The 19,147-nt window shown below is 34.1% G+C and overlaps 1 protein-coding gene across 1 annotated transcript; it reads right to left on the bottom strand.

Moving 5' to 3' along the window:
- Positions 1-4,318: 4,318 nt before the first annotated feature.
- On the bottom strand, positions 4,319-9,594 carry LOC139514822 (caldesmon-like). The gene is made up of 6 exons (XM_071304438.1): positions 9,470-9,594; positions 7,725-8,497; positions 7,165-7,333; positions 6,671-6,780; positions 5,482-5,593; positions 4,319-4,745 (listed from the first exon to the last, which is right to left on the bottom strand). Exons 1-6 carry the CDS (start codon positions 9,492-9,494, stop codon positions 4,423-4,425), a joined length of 1,512 nt encoding a protein of 503 aa, XP_071160539.1. The 5' UTR covers positions 9,495-9,594; the 3' UTR covers positions 4,319-4,422.
- Positions 9,595-19,147: the final 9,553 nt, after the last annotated feature.

Here is a 19,147-nt window from a genome sequence, read left to right as displayed (position 1 = left end):
AAAGTTTACAACATTTATCACATAAAATAATATCACTGTTCGTATTGTGAACCAAACAACACAGGGATTCTATGTGATTTGCCTATTTACGCAAATACGGAAAGTCTAATGCAACTGTCCATGCAGGATGAGGCTGAAATACTTTATGTATCTTCTTAAATATGTTAAAGTCACTATCCATATTTATACGTAGTTGCCATTCCTTTAGTTCATATTTAAAAATAGATCTGTGAACTATTCGCTTCCATATACGCTGAGATGGAAAATATCGACATATACGACATATATACCAAAGCAAGGATGTGGCTACACTATTTATATTATTAGTTATACCAATGATGATCAGCTCACCTTTTATCTTATAAACAATAAACTAAAATTAGATACATAAGGGAGCTACCATTTTAGGATAGGGAGGAAAAGGGGGAAAAGAGGGGGGGGGGGGGGGGGGGGGGTAAGGATACAATTTGCCTGCAGGAGTTTTGAGTGAAAAAGACAGGATAAGCTACTTTACCAAAAAAGGTAGGTTGACTGATAAAGTAATAAAATAAGGCAGGTCTAAATAAAGTGAAAAAAAGAAAGGCAGGACTTAAAAATACCCGCAGGACAGCATTTTTCATCCTAACCCTCTTTCATACAAAAATCAAAAGATAGCTTCCTAAATCGATCGGTAATGTCTATTTTGTAAAAGGACGAAGCATGCAGAAGAATATGTGGAGATTTGCCTGTATATGGCTTCTTATTAAGAATCTAATAATATATATATATCCCGTTTAAAAATACCAATTTCTAGCATGTTATCTGTTGGAGGATAGAAACGTTCGACAGACCTTATATACTTTATATCTAACATGGTTTTAAGATGATTCTAAGATCGCAAAAAAATTTTGAAACAACCACTTTCATTTTAACCCCCACCCCCCTGATTATTACAGCGGGTAACCGTGTGGGCGTTCCGGTTTATTGTTATCGCCTATCGTCTAGGTTTTTAACCGATCTCTAAACATGAGAAATAGACATCATCAAGTGCAAACTAACATTCATTATCGCTCGTTATAAATTCATTTCTTCAATAATTACTCATTAAATTCTTTTTTTAAAAAGAAGACAAATTAATAATATTAAAATGTTTAGTTATATGTATACACGTATAAGTGAACAAATTATTAATATCTATGCACACGCACGCGGAATTATATCTCAGGAACGTTTGCAATCTCAAGGAACGATAACTCTGCATGGACATTTTTTGCGGGGAAATACGAATGCCTACTCAAATCCATTCTATAAGAAAAAACGAATTGTTTTAGAAAAGGACGCGACGTGTCCATCATGCACGACTATAGATTATAGTGATTTGTATGACTAGTCTATGGCTACAATACGGACATCTACGGACTAATACAGATTGCCACGAATGATGCCGGATCATATCTGTAGCTAATCCGGCTAATTTTTGAACATGCGCAAAAATTGAACACGGATTAAACAACCGTAGTAAACCTTATTGAACCGTATAAGAACGTACAAATCCGTTTTAGTCCCTATCAAAACCGTATTAACCTATACTTATTCGTAGGCGTGAATAATTTCCACAAGAACTTGCGGTCATCCGATGTTCAGTACTTCAGAACGTATCATGACGTATGCTGTTACAGAAATACACATTAAGGGCAGCTGCTTCAATAGGGTAACAATTTGCAAGCCATTACAGCAGATTCCATTGAGTGTGTAGCAAAAGGTAATATCTTTGGTTTTAGCTAGCATGTGTAAACTGAACCGTGAAGTCATTATTAAGTCAAGTATTCTACCTCCTTTCGAAATAGCATAGTCCAACAGACATAGATTGGTTTTCTGTCGAACTAGTCTATTCTTAAAGTAGGGTAGTTTACCTAACCTAACAATGACTTTACGGTTCAGCTAACATGAAAGCTAACCAAAGATACTACCGTTGGCTACACACTCAATGGAATCCGCTGTAAAATTTAATTATACATACATTATACCTTTTAGGAATCTATAATAACAAGTTAGTCTACATTTTTGTGAATAATAAGTAATTAATATTAATATAACAAGTCATCATGCACAATCCTTGTGCAAATAACGTCATTAATTAGTCCAACATCAGACAATATCATGACAAAAATTACATATATAAATAGTAATAATGAACATAATTATATATACATGTACATGGCTAATATTCTATGAAACATTGACATGTTCATTCCTAGGAATCGATATATTTGTATTGCATATATAATTTATGATTATAAAAATGAACAGATGTGGCATCCTACAAACCGTGGATGTTGGTAAAGCCTCGGCCACACCCTAATGGATAGCTTTTTTTCAGTCCGTTCATGTCCGATAAACGTCCGTTCTTATCCGTTAAACGTCCGTCCATATCAGTTTCATGTCCGTTTAGCGTACATTTTATCCGTCGACATCCGTTCGGTCCAATGGAATATTTTGAGCATGTTCAAAACTTTGAACGGACGTCCAACGGATGAAGTGTCCATTTGACGTCCGGTAGGCGTCCGTTTTGTACGGTACTCATCCTTTTCGTTTCCGTTTTGTATCCGTTACTTGTCCGTTATACATCCGCTGGAGTAAAGGATACAACGGATGTTGAATGAATGTGAAACGGACTTCTACCGGACGTATAACGGATAATACGGATGATGAACGGATCTGAAACGGATACATTTGTAAATGCCAATTGAGAATTTCGCGTCAGGAATGCCAATTATTAGTGTGTCAGATTTCTTGAAGTTCGTGAACTTTTATTATTCATAATTAATCTAATTCAGTCCAGACACTGCCCTTTGGTGGCATTTTGAAGAACATACAAAAACCAGTTACACAGAAACATTTTGAATATTTATGTTTACATGTATTATTATTGTCGCCTTTAAACTTCCGTATATGTTGTTCATCCGTTTCATCCGGTACGCTCCCGTTTTATGCGGTACTCGTCCATTCGATGTACGTTCGCACTCCGTTCTGTCCGGTACTCGTCCATTGGATGTACGTTCGCACTCGGACTGGATTTACTTGAGTATGCGTCCGTCAGGTAGGCTTTACTTGTGTATGTGTCCGTCAGGTAAGATTTATTGTGTATGTGTCCGTCAGGTAAAATTTACTTGTGTATGTGTCCGTCAGGTAGGAGTTACTAGTGTATGTGTCCGTCAGGTAAGATTTACTTGTGTATGTGTCCGTCAGGTAAGACTTACTTGTGTATGTATTCGTTAGGTAAGATTTACTTGTGTATGTGTCCGTCAGGTAAGCTTTACTTGTGTATGTGTCCGTCAGGTAGGGCTTGAATTGATAACATGTGAAAATAAATAAGGTGTACGAGTAACTAGCTGTCAGGGCTCACCTGATCTTGACCTCATTTTCATAGTTCATAGATCAGCTTATCATTTTTATGATAAGGCTAAGTTGTTAGCAGACAAAAAATCTTGACGGTTTCTCACCCTTCTTATGTTATGAAAGGGCAGTTTATCAATTACTCCATTTAAAGACTAACAATAAAAAAAAAAAAGAAATACCATTGTGTTCAACATTGCGTCTTAAAAAAAGAAAGAATATACACTATAATGGTATGAGATAGGCTATGCATCGTGGACGAGTGCCAATACAAGCTGTGTCGTAGTTCTACTATGCAATGATTTTTAATATGTACATGTCAGTCTGTATGGCAGAGGTTAAACCTTGGCAGCATTTTCATAGATTATTGGTGACATTTAACTGATGTGATAGTGACACCCCGATCTTAAAAACATTTCGTATAATCACGACCAGAAAATTTGGCAGATTGATGGGGTAGCCCCGATCCCCCTTCTTTTGTGGTTTATTATTTAGGGAATCATAGAAGGATGATTGATGGAAATTTCTGGATCCGCAACTGGTAGGCGAGATATTTTACGCATGTGTTAATTTGACCAAAAAACATACTAGTATATATTTATATATGTAAAAAAGTTATTATAATGTTTTTTAGAGGAAACTTTGAGTTCATATAAATATTGTTTTTCTGTTCATCAACTTCAGAGTTAATTGAATGAGGACATTTTCGGATCTGTTTCCTGTTTCCTGTTATCCGATATTTTGATTAACGAGTGGGGTAATGTGTATCACGACCACGCATTAGCACTACAACCCGTGCCTTCTTGATTTTTTTTAAATGAGACTAATGAAACTTTTTCGAATACCTAAATGCTTTTGTTTTCTGCATGATGTGACCATTCTTCATACTATTTTTTATGTATACAAATGCCTTAGAAACGCTATAAAATAACTCTAATGCGGGTTAAAACAAACCAAAATTTTAATAATAAAAAATTAACTATAAGTGAACGAAAGAAAAATAAACAAATATCGAAGTGAACAAAAAAAAATCAATATTTCATAAAATCAATAACAAACTGCATCCCTGTCTTCGGCATTCTGGCTACAGTAACAGCAGCAAAGTCGTTCGAACCATTTCTTAACACGCTGAAATCTACCAGTAGAACCACTGTGAACAGTTATTTCAGTCGGATCTGATTTGGTTGGTTCATTGAGAAGAAACTGGTTCATTGATTCAGCGACTTTATGACTTGTGGACTTTGGTATTGTTGTTTCATGTATTTCTTTTGGTGGAGTAAAAAATGGTTTAAGTCTTGGCCTAGGTGGTTCTTCAGTATCACTGAGTGTGTACCATTCACTGTTTGATGTTCTTGCTGTATCTGGTTGGTCTAAATGAAAGAAAAATTAGAAGAACTATTATAAGTTATAACATTAAGTTTTGTTGGATTTTATTTACCGGTAATACAAAGTTATAGTACCGATCCCTTATAGACCACATGTATGGCAAATGTTTCTGGAACAATATTTCTCTAAAGACCAAAAGTTGGACAAGCGAAATGAAAATTTCAGATATCAAATTCAAAAAGATGAGCAACATAACAATCATTAGTTTTTTAATGTATATAGTTGCAACCATGATTTATAAGGACGCATGCATAAAATGCAATATTGATTTAATCGAGTGGTAAAACTAGTGATTATGTCCTTTTTGGATGGAGAGTATATCCTGATGTACTGACATTCCGTTTATAGCTGTGCGTGCTTCCTCAGATACGCTTGACGTATCTTTTGAAGCATTTTTAGTATCATAATAGCTAATTACGGGTCTCCTTTCTGATCTTTCTATTTTGCTCAATAAACTGATTGGGAAAGGTAATAGTTAAACCACTATTGTTGTTATTAAAACTACATCTTTTTGTCTTGGAAGACAAATGATAAGTTTGATCCCCCCCTTTTCTTTAAATATTCAATTTGCGTATCTCATATCAATTCAATTTGGTACTGTTTTCAAATTCCCATATCAGATTCATCAACAACAACAACAAACGAGAAGATGGATGTTCTTGAAAACATATATAACATAAACAAGAAGAACAACAACAACAACGAAAAAGTGGTAATTACCTTCTTCTTCATAGTCTTCCTCTTTTTTACCGTTCAAAAATGTCAAATCTAGCTTAAATTCTTCTGGGTCTACCTGCTTAGAACTTAAATCAGCTGTCGTCGATTTGCTTCTCTGAAAATGAAAAAAAAATCAATTTAAATACTTCTTTTCATCGAAATAAAATATCAATTGTGTTTTAATTGTTAAAAAATTGTCAATGCCAAGATAACGAGACAAAATTCATATCAATAAACAGAGATACGCAGTGTATGCAATAGTGAACAGAGATACGGGATAAATCAGTAGTGAACAAAGATACGGGCTATATACAGTAGTGGACAGAGATACAGTATATATACAGTAGTGAACAGAGATACGGGATCTATACAGTAGTGAACAGAAATACGGGATATATACAGTAGTGAACAGAGATACGGGATATATACAGTAGTGGACAGAGATACAGTATATATACAGTAGTGGACAGAGATACGGGATCTATACAGTAGTGAACAGAGATACGGGATCTATACAGTAGTGAACAGAAATACGGGATATATACAGTAGTGAACAGAGATACGGGATATATACAGTAGTGAACAGAGATACGGGATATATACAGTAGTGGACAGAGATACAGTATATATACAGTAGTAGACAGAAATACAGGATATATACAGTAGTGGTCAGAGATACGGGATCTATACAGTAGTGAACAACGATACGGGATATATACAGTAGTGAACAGAGATACGGGATATATACAGTAGTGGACAGAGGTAACGGAGTATATACAGTAGTAGACAGATATACGGGGTATATACAGTAGTGAACAGAGATACGGAGTGTATGCAATAACAGGAGCAATAGTGAACAGAGATACGGGATATGTACAGTAGTGATCTGATATACGTTGCATATACAGTACGTAGTGAACAGAGATACGGGGTATATGCAATAGTGAACAGAGATACGGGGCATATGCAATAGTGAACAGATATACGGGAAATTTATAGTAGTGAACTGAGATACGAGATATGCACGACAATAAAATAAGATACGGGGTAATTAAAGCAGTGAAACGAGATACATGATATGTACGACAATGAAATGAGATACGGGGTATACAACAATAAAAAAAAGAAGCTACAAAACAATATAATCTAACCAGAAATATAATAATAAAATTGTGAATGAAAATATCTTTACCTTGAAAATCCTCCTTACAAAGCGTCTGAAGGAGCTTGTCTTCTTTACGTCATTGATTCTGTCGCCCTTAAGTATTGCTGCATCACTTCTTGTTCTTATGCTGATATGACCTATTTAATATATTGTTATAGTTTTTAAAGTACTTCAGCCTCGGTATTTGGGTCACGTGTTAAAGGATATAAAAGCATAATATTAGTTATATGGTTTGCGACTTGCCGTTCAAATAGGGTAATTAAAATCAAAAGAGGATATGGTCGAATTCCTATTAATTTTTCGGTCGAATCTCCTTTTGCTTTAATATAGTACAATTTATTGATACGTATATAGGGAGTTGATGAATTTGTTTGTTCGAACAACTTTTAAATGTGTATTAAGTTTCCCGGGGACTCATCTCGTCTGCTAATAGTTAGCTAAGCTTTTTCGGTTTTCTAATCATAAATAATAATACTATATAGTATAGAGAATATTCAATCAATATATTATTATAAACTTACTATTTTCTTTATTTTCTTCTGTATCCGCTCTGGGTTTTGTAGCATGAGGTTGTTCAAGTTTTCGCTGGAGATCTTTTTGTTCTTCGGCGAAAGCTTTCACTCTCTCGTGAAGTTTTGAGACTGATGATTTCAGCATTATGTTGTATTCTGTATTGCTGCTGCTTGGATACTTTAAAATAAACAAACCAATAATTAAATTAGCATTAACATTGTGTAATACACTAGTCATTTCCTTTTCTACAAAATCGAAACAAACATTCTAGGAATCAAGTGAATACACTTAGTCATGAATGTACTTTTAAACAATTAACATACGTACGTTTTTTATTATATAAAATCCAAAAAAATTACATTATCAACACCAACAACGATTCGTTTGAATGCGATCGTATGGAGGTATATATAAAGGTATATAGAGGAAAAAATTCTGAGACGAGTGCCTGTGGTATGGAACAGTTATATAATGATTCGAATTTAGGACTTCGTACCAATACATACTGATTTATTATTTTCGTTATTTATTTAAAAAGGATGCACAATGATAGTATATTTTTAAATACCAGATGGTACTGCTCTTTTGATGGATCTGGTTCATATGAGGCCGATAATGGACTGAATCCTGGTTTATGAAAATCCTCAAACATTTTCCTGATCTGTTCCTGTCGTTTTTTCTCTCGTCTCTCCTCTCTTTCTTCTTTCCATTTTTTCTCTCTGTCAAATTCTTCAACAAGTTTTTTTCGCTCTGCATCTCTAATAGATTGGAAGAACGCTACACGGTCCTCCTCACTAGCTGTTTCTTCCGTGTCTAGTGCCTCTGTTTCGACCTGATTTGGCAAAATCTTCTCTGTTATAATCATTGGTTTAGCTTGAATGTCCTGATTTTCTACTTTGTCGACTTGTGTGTTCAGGGTTGACATAAGTCTGTCAAGCTCTTTAATTCTGGCAGCTCTAAAGAAAGCAACTAGTTCATCTTCACTCGCTGTTTCTATGTTCTCTGCTTCAGCGTTTTGTTCTTCAATTGTTGCAGTAAGTCTCTCAAACTCTTTGGTTCTGGCATCTCCAAAGAAAGCAATTCGCTCCTCCTCACTCGCTGTTTCTGTGTTCTCTGCTTCATCGTTTTCTTCTTTCATTGTTGCAATAAGTCTCCCAAACTCTTTGGTTCTTGCATTTCCAAAGAAAGCTACTCTTTCCTCTTCACTCGCTGTGTCTGTGTCCATCAATGTTTGTTGAACTGAAACTGCATCTGATTCCTTTTCGCTGCAAGCAGCATGCAATACAGATAGGATAAACCCGTTCAAGTTGCGTTCAAAGATCGCGTTATCTTCATCCATATCTGAAAATGGTACAACGATATATTAAAGGTCGGGCTGACGGCAAAAAAAAAAACCCCAACACCATATTATAACTCAACTTTAACTAAGGGTTTGATTGTCCCATGTCAATTTGACAAGGTTCGATTATTCAAACAAAATTTCACAGTTTAATTTTATATTCCATATTTCCAGCATTTCTTGATAGTAATATATTAGAAAATTTTTCCACTTCATTTATCCTTATATTCAGAAGTGTCGATCTAAAGCGTGTTTGCTCTATGGTGCCGGATAGGAATTCTGTGACCGCCGAACTTTAAATCACCGCTAATTTCCGTTTTTTTATTTTTATTTTTTCATTGTTAACGTCAAAAATGGAAATAATTTGAGCCTAATAACTTGTATTGCCCTAAATCAAGAGTAAGGCCTTCATTATGTAAGACGCTTATAATTTCCTGAAATATACCAACAAAGATCATATTCTTTGTAATGCCACTTATTTATAATACTTTTAATTGTAAAGGTTTTTCATATCTCCATACTAGTATAAAAGCATTAAATGCAAAACTAAATCGTCATATACAGTATCGTATAACTAAATGTTAAAAGTCGCGTAGACGGCCGAGGTGAAAACGGGGAAAGGGTGTTCAAATATATAGTTGGTTTTGTTTACCCATGATCTTTTCCTACCGTATGCGCAAAGCTGAAGAGCGCACAAACAAACATACATTTGAAACTAACCGTTATATAGGAGATATTTTTAATTACGATATAGGAGTACATATTTGAATTACGAACAATCGAAAAATGTTGAATGCATCTTGTGACATTCTCAATCATGGCAAGTTTCGATTGCATACATCGAAAATGTTATATTCCAAAAAAGATGCAGTTGACATGCAATAGTGGAATTTCTAAAATAAGAATTAATATCAAGATATATCCCAAATGCAAGAATAAAATTTCTAAAATATATAAGAATAAATAATACTTACTAAATTCTTTAATTTCCTGATTCATCTCATAGATTATACGCTAACTTCTTTTCTCCTCTTTCTCTGTGCATAAAATAAATATAAACTGATTCGCTCGACAACAACGTTGCTACTGAAGATATTATGACGTCCAACGTCAATCGAAGTCGTCAATAATGTTCTCCTTACTTAGCGACGGAAAGAACGCTTTGTACATGTTGTATATATGGAAAAAGATGCAATTAGGTGATCGAAGGTAAAATAAAATAAATCAAAAATTAAAAATTAATATTAAAAACTAGAAGAGTATTAGTTAAGGATCAAAATAAGCCAAAATATTGATAGCTCCTTTTCGAGATAGTTGATTTATAAATATGGCAGGTAAATATATAAAGGATGGTTCGGACTTTGACCTTTTATTTGCATTGGTATCATTTGGTTCTCAAATAAAAGAGAGAAAATCAAGAATCTGCTTAAATTTTGTACATGACCTTTTGTGAGAAAAGGTCGTGAAATGTTAAAAGATAAATAGGTGTTATGGGGCAAAACATTTTACCTTGTAGCGTATGGAAAAACACCAAGGAGTCCGAACATTTGACACTTATTCCAAAACCTACCTAAGTACATCCTTAATAATCCACGGTGATGTATGTTCTCCATAAATTTTAATGCTATTTTGAAAATTAGCGAGGAAAACGGAAAAAAAAATAAACTATTAAAGCAGCAAAAACAATTTATACATGATCATGATGATTAATTTTCTTAAAAATACGATTAATTTTCTTAAAAATCGGACGATCATCTTTGAGTTATCGCTCTTTAAATGTCAATATTTATGCCCGCGTCACACTGTCCCGATTTTTACGCCGATGGGAACACGATTATGGAAATTTTTAAAATCGGGACTGATCGTATCCAGATCGGGCTATTCGTAGTGCCATCTTTAACCATTGTAGAACCATCGGCCACTTTTTCTAGCCTTCGGGGACAACTTCGGGAAGGGTTCTAAATTTTTTAACATGTTAAAAAATCCCCGAAGGTGCGTCCGATGTTTAGGGTTCGTATTGAGTTCGTATCACCATCCTCACCATCGTAATGTCACCGGGAATGCATCTTTGAACATCGTATTGCATTCGTGTTTTCATCGTTTCCATCGGGCAGTTTTGAAATTACGATGTCTACACGAATGAATCACGAAGATAACCGAAGTTCTTACGATGGCAACACGACTTCGTGAAGACCTCGTAATCCCGTCGTGATGCCATCGAATAAAAGTACGAAGGTGACAAGATGGAACTACGACGGCAATAAATCCAGCTAAATGTAAGTTAATTTTCGCTCTTAAATATATTTAAAGTGCCATACGCGATATGCACTGGTCAGTCTAATACGACAATTAAGAAAGAACATGGACCTCATATCATATGATTCTATGCAAACAAGAAGGGCGACAGCGTTATTTCTTTTAATTCCAATGGAACAAGAAGAGCAGGTATTACAGGCTCAGGATTTACTTTTACAAATAAAATATTATTTTTTGTCAATTTTTCATATCAAATAACATAATAAAAATCATAAACGCGCCTCGTATACCAACACTGCAGGTACACGTATATAGGGAAATCAACTTTTTCTTCATTATTCTAATTTTTAATGTATCGTCTGAGTTGTTGTCACACGAATGTTTACTTCATAAACATTATGTTTTCTATATGTCATATTTGCCACATTTGTTGCTTTCCCCACATCCTTCCTTTCCTTTTCAATAAAAGGGATCAACGAACCCCTTGCCTTACCTTTAAGATAGATCAGTAAACATGGGCATAATTATGGGTGATTATTCAGACTAGTGCACACATTTTACAGTTTAAACAAGGCAATGCCGAGCGTGGCATCCCCTCGTATGTAACATATTGGGGACAAATATGGACACTATATTTGTATATGACACATGCAGAAAATGGTAAATTGAATACGCATATTTGATACATAAACTATTTTTTTTAGAAATCAACCAAATTATTCAGTAACTGGAAATACCCACGGTCTTCCGTTTTATGATTAAACCAAAAATTAAATGTACAATATAATGTATATTCAATATTGATCTAACAATTTAAAACGCGTGATGCCTTCGGCATATAATTTAAATGCATCGTAAGCTGTACACGACGTCTTTTAAACATCGTATGGCCATCGCGCCATCATCGTAATCCATCGTGTAGCCTTCGTGATCCATCTTGTAGGCTTCGGCTGAGATATGAAGCTTAAATACCGTCTTCGGTTAACATTCGTATGTCCATCTTTTGCTATCGTATATACTTTCGGCACAATCGTATAGACTTCGTTATTCATCGTACTTGCTTCGGTCACTTTTGGGTATTTTAACGAGATCGGGACCAACTTCGTACGAACTTACAATTTTCGCATTCGGGTGTCCATCGTATATAAAAATCGGGACAGTGTGACGCGGGCATTAGCGACTTGCTCAATGGTTATTATCTTCAAAACTATTATTGCGAAAAACAATTTGATTATCATTAAGATAACCTTACTCATACATGTACATGTATATTAAGTTGACAAAACTGGTAAATAAACCCTTTAAAAATGTTATTGACCAATGTGAAAAATCTTGAATAGAGATATTTTCTCTTTTTGCGGTGTTTGTTAAAATTTTGCAAAAAAAAAAAACATAGAGAGAGAGTCCCAAACCCTAAAAATCATTCGCTAGACATGCTAGATAGGACCCATATTTTGCCTTTTTTGCGAAAACTTTGATAGGTAGAAATCATCTTTTCAAAATTCTACACCTCGATCTTCATGAAAATCTGGAATTTGATAAAGTTATGGATATCGTTTTTTATTATTTTTTTTAAATTTGTAATATTTGCAATAAGACAAGAGTGCACACGCTGAAATGTCTCACCCTCATTACTTACCATTGATTTTTTGTTGTTGATAGTCCTAAATATAAAGCGTTACTACAACTCTCACCTAAACTTAAGATGATCTTAGAAAATGAGGTCAAGGTCAGATAAACCAAACGAGAAATTACATGTACACATTACAATCATTTAATATAACAAATATAGATAACTTATTCTTAATAGTATCTAAGAAACAAACTTGACCATGAAAACTTAACATAGAACAATGAACTATGAAAATGGGGTCAAGGTCAGATGATACCTGCTAAACAGACCAAATACAAAAACTTAACACTGAGCAATAAACCATTAAAATAAGGTCAAGGTCAAATGAAACCTGCACGACTGACAAAGTCACATAAACATCATAGAGTATTAAAGTTGACCTATTTCTTAAAGTCATATGAAACCTCAAATTAAAAAAAAATATGCATATGTTTTTTAAAACTAAATGGATAGTTTTCATTATACAACTTATGTACATATACTTTTTTCTGAGGAAAATTCTTTAATTTGTCCACATTTAGAAGAAGTTAACTTAAGTTTAATTGCTTGCTGCCAGGAAGCAATTCGCCGACACATTTTCCGTATGCATAGTGAACTAAGCGTGACCCTCCTCATAAAAATCCGGTGATAGCAATACGCATGAATCTGTCATTAAAATAAACAATTACCTGGTTGTATATGTTAAACACGTGCTAAATGCCCATGCTTTTTGTTGATTATTTACTTAAGAATTGAATGCTTCTTTTTGTAAATTTATTGGGGTGTAAAAGAGTTGACCGAAGTACATTTTGTATGAAGCGCGGAAAAATGTACGCACGGTCAACGCTTTTACAACCCTATAAAGTTACAAAAAGAAGCATTCAATACTTATAATTACATTTTTTAGCTATGATCATGAAAACACGAATTTTATATATTTTATTATTTAATTCACCTGTGCACTTTATTGTTGGAGCACGTGTTATCATGAGTGAAAAGTTGTATTGAGCAATGCAACTGCTTACGGAATAACACGTGATGTGCAGTTAGCCAATCAGAATAAAATATTATAATGAAACATACATCTAATGTAATTATTATAAGGTGACAATCGGTAAACTTGGGCTTTAAAACATGATATTTAGTGAGTAGCCATATTTGTTAAATCATAACAGACAGATAGAAAAAAATTGACGATTATACGTTATTTTTGCGTAAAAAATGATAAAATCGTGCACAGAGGACTAGGTTTATGATGTATACATGCATTGGTTCAAGAATTCGATGAACATTATTTTTCACCAGTCACTCGTTTCTTATGACTTTAAAGTATAAGCAAAAAAGACCAATACTCCAAAAACTTAGCTTTGACCAATGAACCATCATGAAAGCGAGGTCAAGGTCAAATGAAAACTGTCAGACGGTCATGAGGACCTTGTTAGATACGCTCATACTAAATATAGTACAATCCGTTCTGTCCGGTACGTTTCCATTTCTCGTACGTTGCATATCCGGTGTGTGTCCGTTATGCATTCGTTACGCGTCCGTTTTATTTGGTCAGTACATCAACGGACTCTCAACGTATAACAATTTTGTCAACGGACAACTTTTGTTTTCATCCGTTAGGCGTCCGTTCGTACTATCCGGTAAGGTGTGACCGATGCTTTTAAACTGTAAGTCATTTTGCGGCATTCTACAATTTTCCCCATTAAACCCATACCGTATAGCCAGGGGCGGATCCAGCCATTTTAAAAAGGGGGTCCCAACCCAGGACAAAAAGGGGGAGGGGTTTCCAGCTATATGTCCCCATTCAAATGCATTGATCGTCCCTGGATCCGCCACTGGTATAGCCATGACAAAATGGGAAGCAAATATAATTCAAACGTGAAATGTAAATGCCAGGTCTTTGACAAAACACTGAATAAACGAGAAACTGACGACCACTGAACTTCCTGGTCCTGCAGTGATGTAGCTAGACTTTTTGCTATTTTTTTTTTTACATCGACAGAAAATCATGAGACATATCCACACTACTACTACTATAACACTGGAAATTATACTAACGAAGCGTAAAAATTATATGGATATTGATTTTTAACGAAAAGAATAATTCTTTCTAGACTAAATATTGATATAATAGATATAAGGAGATGTGGTTTTAGTTCAACAAAAGGGTAAATTATAAATAACATCTCAGTGTTCAGTTCTTTGTCCATCTATACCTCTTGTATTGAATTCCTAGAAGGATTGACATGATTTTTTATTGTTTTTAAAAAATGTATTTTTTTTTTCATTTGATATGGATGATCTTTTCTCTGAAGCAGTTACAACTTTTCAAGAATCCATCGCATTGTAAAAATAATTATAATTTCATACATTTGTTCCTGGATTCAAAATCAAACCAATTTGCTAATCCTAAATATTTGGAGACACATAAATGGAGTTTATATGCTAGCTAGACTAAGTGTCAAGGGTTGATGGATAATTAATTATAATTAATTGTTGGTTGCTTAACGTCCAGTGGCAAATATTTCATGCATATTCAGGGTTGATGGATTGAAAGCATCTACTGTCATATTGGTATATTATATCTCTGGTGAATTGAAATAGGTCTGATAAAAGTATGCAACACAAACATTATATCCCCCCCCAAAAAAAAATAGGTCAGGAGTTTTTCAAGATTTTATTTGATAACATAAATACATGAAGACATATTGTGTCAAGTTTAAAAATTATCATATGTGATACAATCATGCCTTTGAAATCATTTACACAGACTCTAAAAGCAATCATATGATTAAAGATCAATAAACCAGTGACAAGGCCTTGGTATTGAAAACTTTCATTCGACTATCAAACTTTGAATTGGTTTTTTTTTTTTTTTTAAAACCCGTTTACTTTACATTTGATGTATTGAAAGGCTATATATAAAGGCCGTACTGTCTGAATTTAGATACGTGCATACAAGTTTAAGGGAACGACCATTTAACTTCAAAGTGGGCGAGGTGGGTCTGTTTTTTTTTCTAGAAAAATATTCTGATTACAAATTTGAAGAAAAAAAATATTCCGGTAAAACAAAGGACAGAAAAAAATATTCTGAATCATTATTTTCCCCATTCCTTATAGTGTTATATATACAAGGGGAAAAAATGATTGATAGCGTTGAAACTAAATTTAAAAAAAAACCCGAGTCACACAAAAAAAAACCAAACATTACACCCCACCCCCACCTTGAAGTTAAATGGTTGCTCCCTTAAGCATGGATACATAAATGATCCTTTTGTCTGGATTCAGGACTTGAGAATATCAACATAATAGTCTGTTACAGTAACTTTCCTATTTATACGACTAAGAAAAAAAAATAAGAAAAAATAATTCCTAAATGATGTGTATAACTTATATAGAATGAAATTCAAAACAGTGTAGCTGTGGCCATTGATTGACACATTAAAATGATCCATTGACTGGGACAATTTAGGTGAACGTTTGTATGTAACGACCAATGCTCACTATGTACTTTTTAAAGACACTTAAACTATGGGGTCACCAAAGGTTCTCAACACCTAAATAAAGTAATTAGAAAAATTAATCAGAAATAACATGATATTTTGATTTATATCAATTATATAAATCAAAACACAAAGGTTATTCCTGATTAATTTTTCGAATTATTTTATAATTAAAGGCGTTAAAAAACCTTTGGTGACCCCACAGTTTAAATGTCTATCGTATGTACGTCGTGAACAGTGGTCGTTACAGACAAACGTGCACGCAAATTGTCCCAGTCAATGGATGATTTTAATGTGTCAATCAATGGCCACAGCTACACTGTTTTGAATTTCATTCTAAACATGTTGATCGGAGTCCAAGTATTTTTAAATCACGCAGATTAACTGATTAACGTGCCCGACTTGGTGTATATATAATGCATTCTTTAATCTTAATAGGTTTTCTTTTATCTGACGAGACACCTTTTGTTTTATTATTGAACGACTAGGGAAGTATAATTGTGCTGCGAGTTCTATGTTTCAGGCATTGACAAGGGCAGATCTTACCATTTAAAAAGGGGGTTCAAACCCAGGATGTAGGGGGTACAACCAAATATCCCCACTCAAAAGCATTCATCGTCCAAAAGGGACCACCCTGTATCCGCGACTGTGATTGGCAATAATTGTTTTGTCAATTTCAATAGATTCTTAGACCTTTGACTATATGTCTCTGCTATCACTACTGTGTTTACCAAAAAGATATACAGGAAAATACCTTGAGTGTAGTCTACTCTTAAATGGAGTAATATACCTAACCTAATAATGATTTCACAAGGAAGCTAACCAATTGAAAGATATCTCCTTTACCTACACACTCAATGGATTTTGCTGTAATACGTTAATATATAAGTTGTCAATAATCAAAGAATTATATGTACCACTTCTAATTCCATTATTTGCACAACCAGATGAACTGTAATACAATTTTAATGGAAAATATCAAATAGGGGCAGCATTGACCTTTTTCTGTTGAGTACATAGTTGATGGTTTGGCCTATACGATAAAACTAATTCGGCTGACATTTCAATATAGGTATATTATTTTTAAATGTGAAAACAATATTTATCATAATGCAACGACCTAAATAAGCTTATAATTGACAGTAATTCTAAACAAACAAACATCAAAAGATTATATAAGGGAGACGAAAATGTGCCAAAACGACAACAACCCAAGCAAAGGAGCAAGGCCAATAGTTTGGGTCGTAAGCTATCAAAACATTCTTATTAAAATGTAGGAAATAGCTAGAACGATAACTTAACTGCAGCTAGGTTTAATAAAGGTTTTGGGATATTCAGCTCCTTTTCTTATCGTCTATGACACACAAAGTAATTGTGAAGACGTTTTAAACAAGGATTCTGATATTCTGTATATATGTAACGGTATATAAAAGTCAAGACTTCGCGCTGTATGGAGTCTTTTTAGGTCTGCCACGCTTTCTGTTAAACTTTGGCCATTTCCCTTGTCGTTTTTCAATGCATTTGATATAATGATGTTCATCACATCGAGGTCTCATGATTTCTACCCAAGCTATTGAAATATTTCTCTCTTTTTCGTCGCTATCCATATCTTTCAGATATTCACCAATATCTTGAGCATCATAGCCTCCTAAGTGGCTCAACATTCTCTCCCGTAAACAGTCTTGCGATTGGCCAATATAAATAACAACATTAAATTCTTTGATAACAAATAATCCCCTAGTTTCAGGTTCAGGTAGCTCGGTTATGTTTTTTGATTGGCTGATTAATAATTCACATTTATATTCTTTGCATCCTCGCTTTGGCTGAAACGTAAATAAACTTGCAAGTCACTTGTTTTTATTCAGTCTTAATTAACTTCATTTTCATTTGATTTTTTTAAATGAAAGGAACGCTTTTATATCATCAATGTGACCTACTGAATTAGACTTTTCACTGAGGTTGCCATTTGCTTCATGAATAGCATGACGGTTTTCTAATGTGAAGCAGGATCTGCATACACTCCCGGAGCATCTGAGATCTGTGCCTGGTTTTATGGGGTTCGATCGTGTGGCTCAGTCTTTAGTTTTGTAAAACATATACTGTTGTTTGTCTTTTGTAGTTTTTAGTTTTTTGTCATGGCGTTGTTTATTTTTGAAATGAACAAAATTAATACTTGTAGGTTCTGAGGCCAAAAAATGTTAACGATCTTTAATCTGCGAAACTAACACAATTTCAGAATGGCGGGCTTTTGTTGTCTTTATTCTGTTGTCTTTTGTGGATAGTTGTCTCATTGGCAATCATACCACATCTTCTTTTTTATATTTAGAAAGTAGCAACAACGGTCGTTTCTTAGTGCTTGATTTCCAACTTGATTAGGCTGGGTTGGGACTTGCTTGTGTGAAGAAAAAAAACAACAATTGAAAACATCGATTTAAAAAGTGTTCATATTATAAAGGAACAAAAGGAGACAGCAATTACATGGATGTGCATTGTGTAAAACGCTCTGAAGAGATTACCGTGCATTACTGCGTAATATAAGTGAACAATGTACATTCATTGACGAGTTTAATACTTTACGTGCATTTTACTCTTTTTCTAAATATAAGTGCATACCATTTTCCGATGCATCCAATTGTGTCATATCCGTAATTGTTCAATAACGTAAGTTCAAATCATATCAGCCATGAAACCACAGGTCTTGTTGATATGAGTGGGATTTATTTTTGTGTGGAAATTCCCATTATATATAGATAGGAAAACACCTAAATTTATATAAACAAACGAGGCGAACAATGTAAATAGTATCACTGTACTTGCACTATGGGTCAATGTTCGTGTGTCACTTAAAGATAATAAGTCAATTATTTTTGAATCGGTTAATGTTCAGTTGACTCTATTATTATTTTAACAAATAAGATGTACTAATATATGTCAGTAGCTTGAGTCAATATTAAATGATTTATGAAATAAAATAAGGAAATAAAGAAGAACCTATTTCAGTGTCAATATTGGCACTCGTAAACCTGGGCCCGTGTCAACGAAGCTGTCCTAGGACTAGGACATGTCTTAGGATGGTCTTAGGACACGCCTAAGTCCTAAGTCCGGTTAGCGAAAACTTTCTTGATGTACATATCTAAATAAATTGAGATATTGTTATTTACTCTACACTAAAATTGCTTTTCTGTACACAAATCTATATGAAAATGTACATCAATAGAAAATCTCCTAAAAGTGTGTTTGACGATGTCATATCGTTACGCTCGTACATTTATATA

This window comes from Mytilus edulis, chromosome 1 (assembly GCF_963676685.1).
Source record: "Mytilus edulis chromosome 1, xbMytEdul2.2, whole genome shotgun sequence".
Lineage (NCBI taxonomy): Eukaryota > Metazoa > Mollusca > Bivalvia > Mytilida > Mytilidae > Mytilus > Mytilus edulis.
Note: the sequence above shows the minus strand (reverse complement) of the source record. Positions and strands in the feature narration are given on the sequence as shown.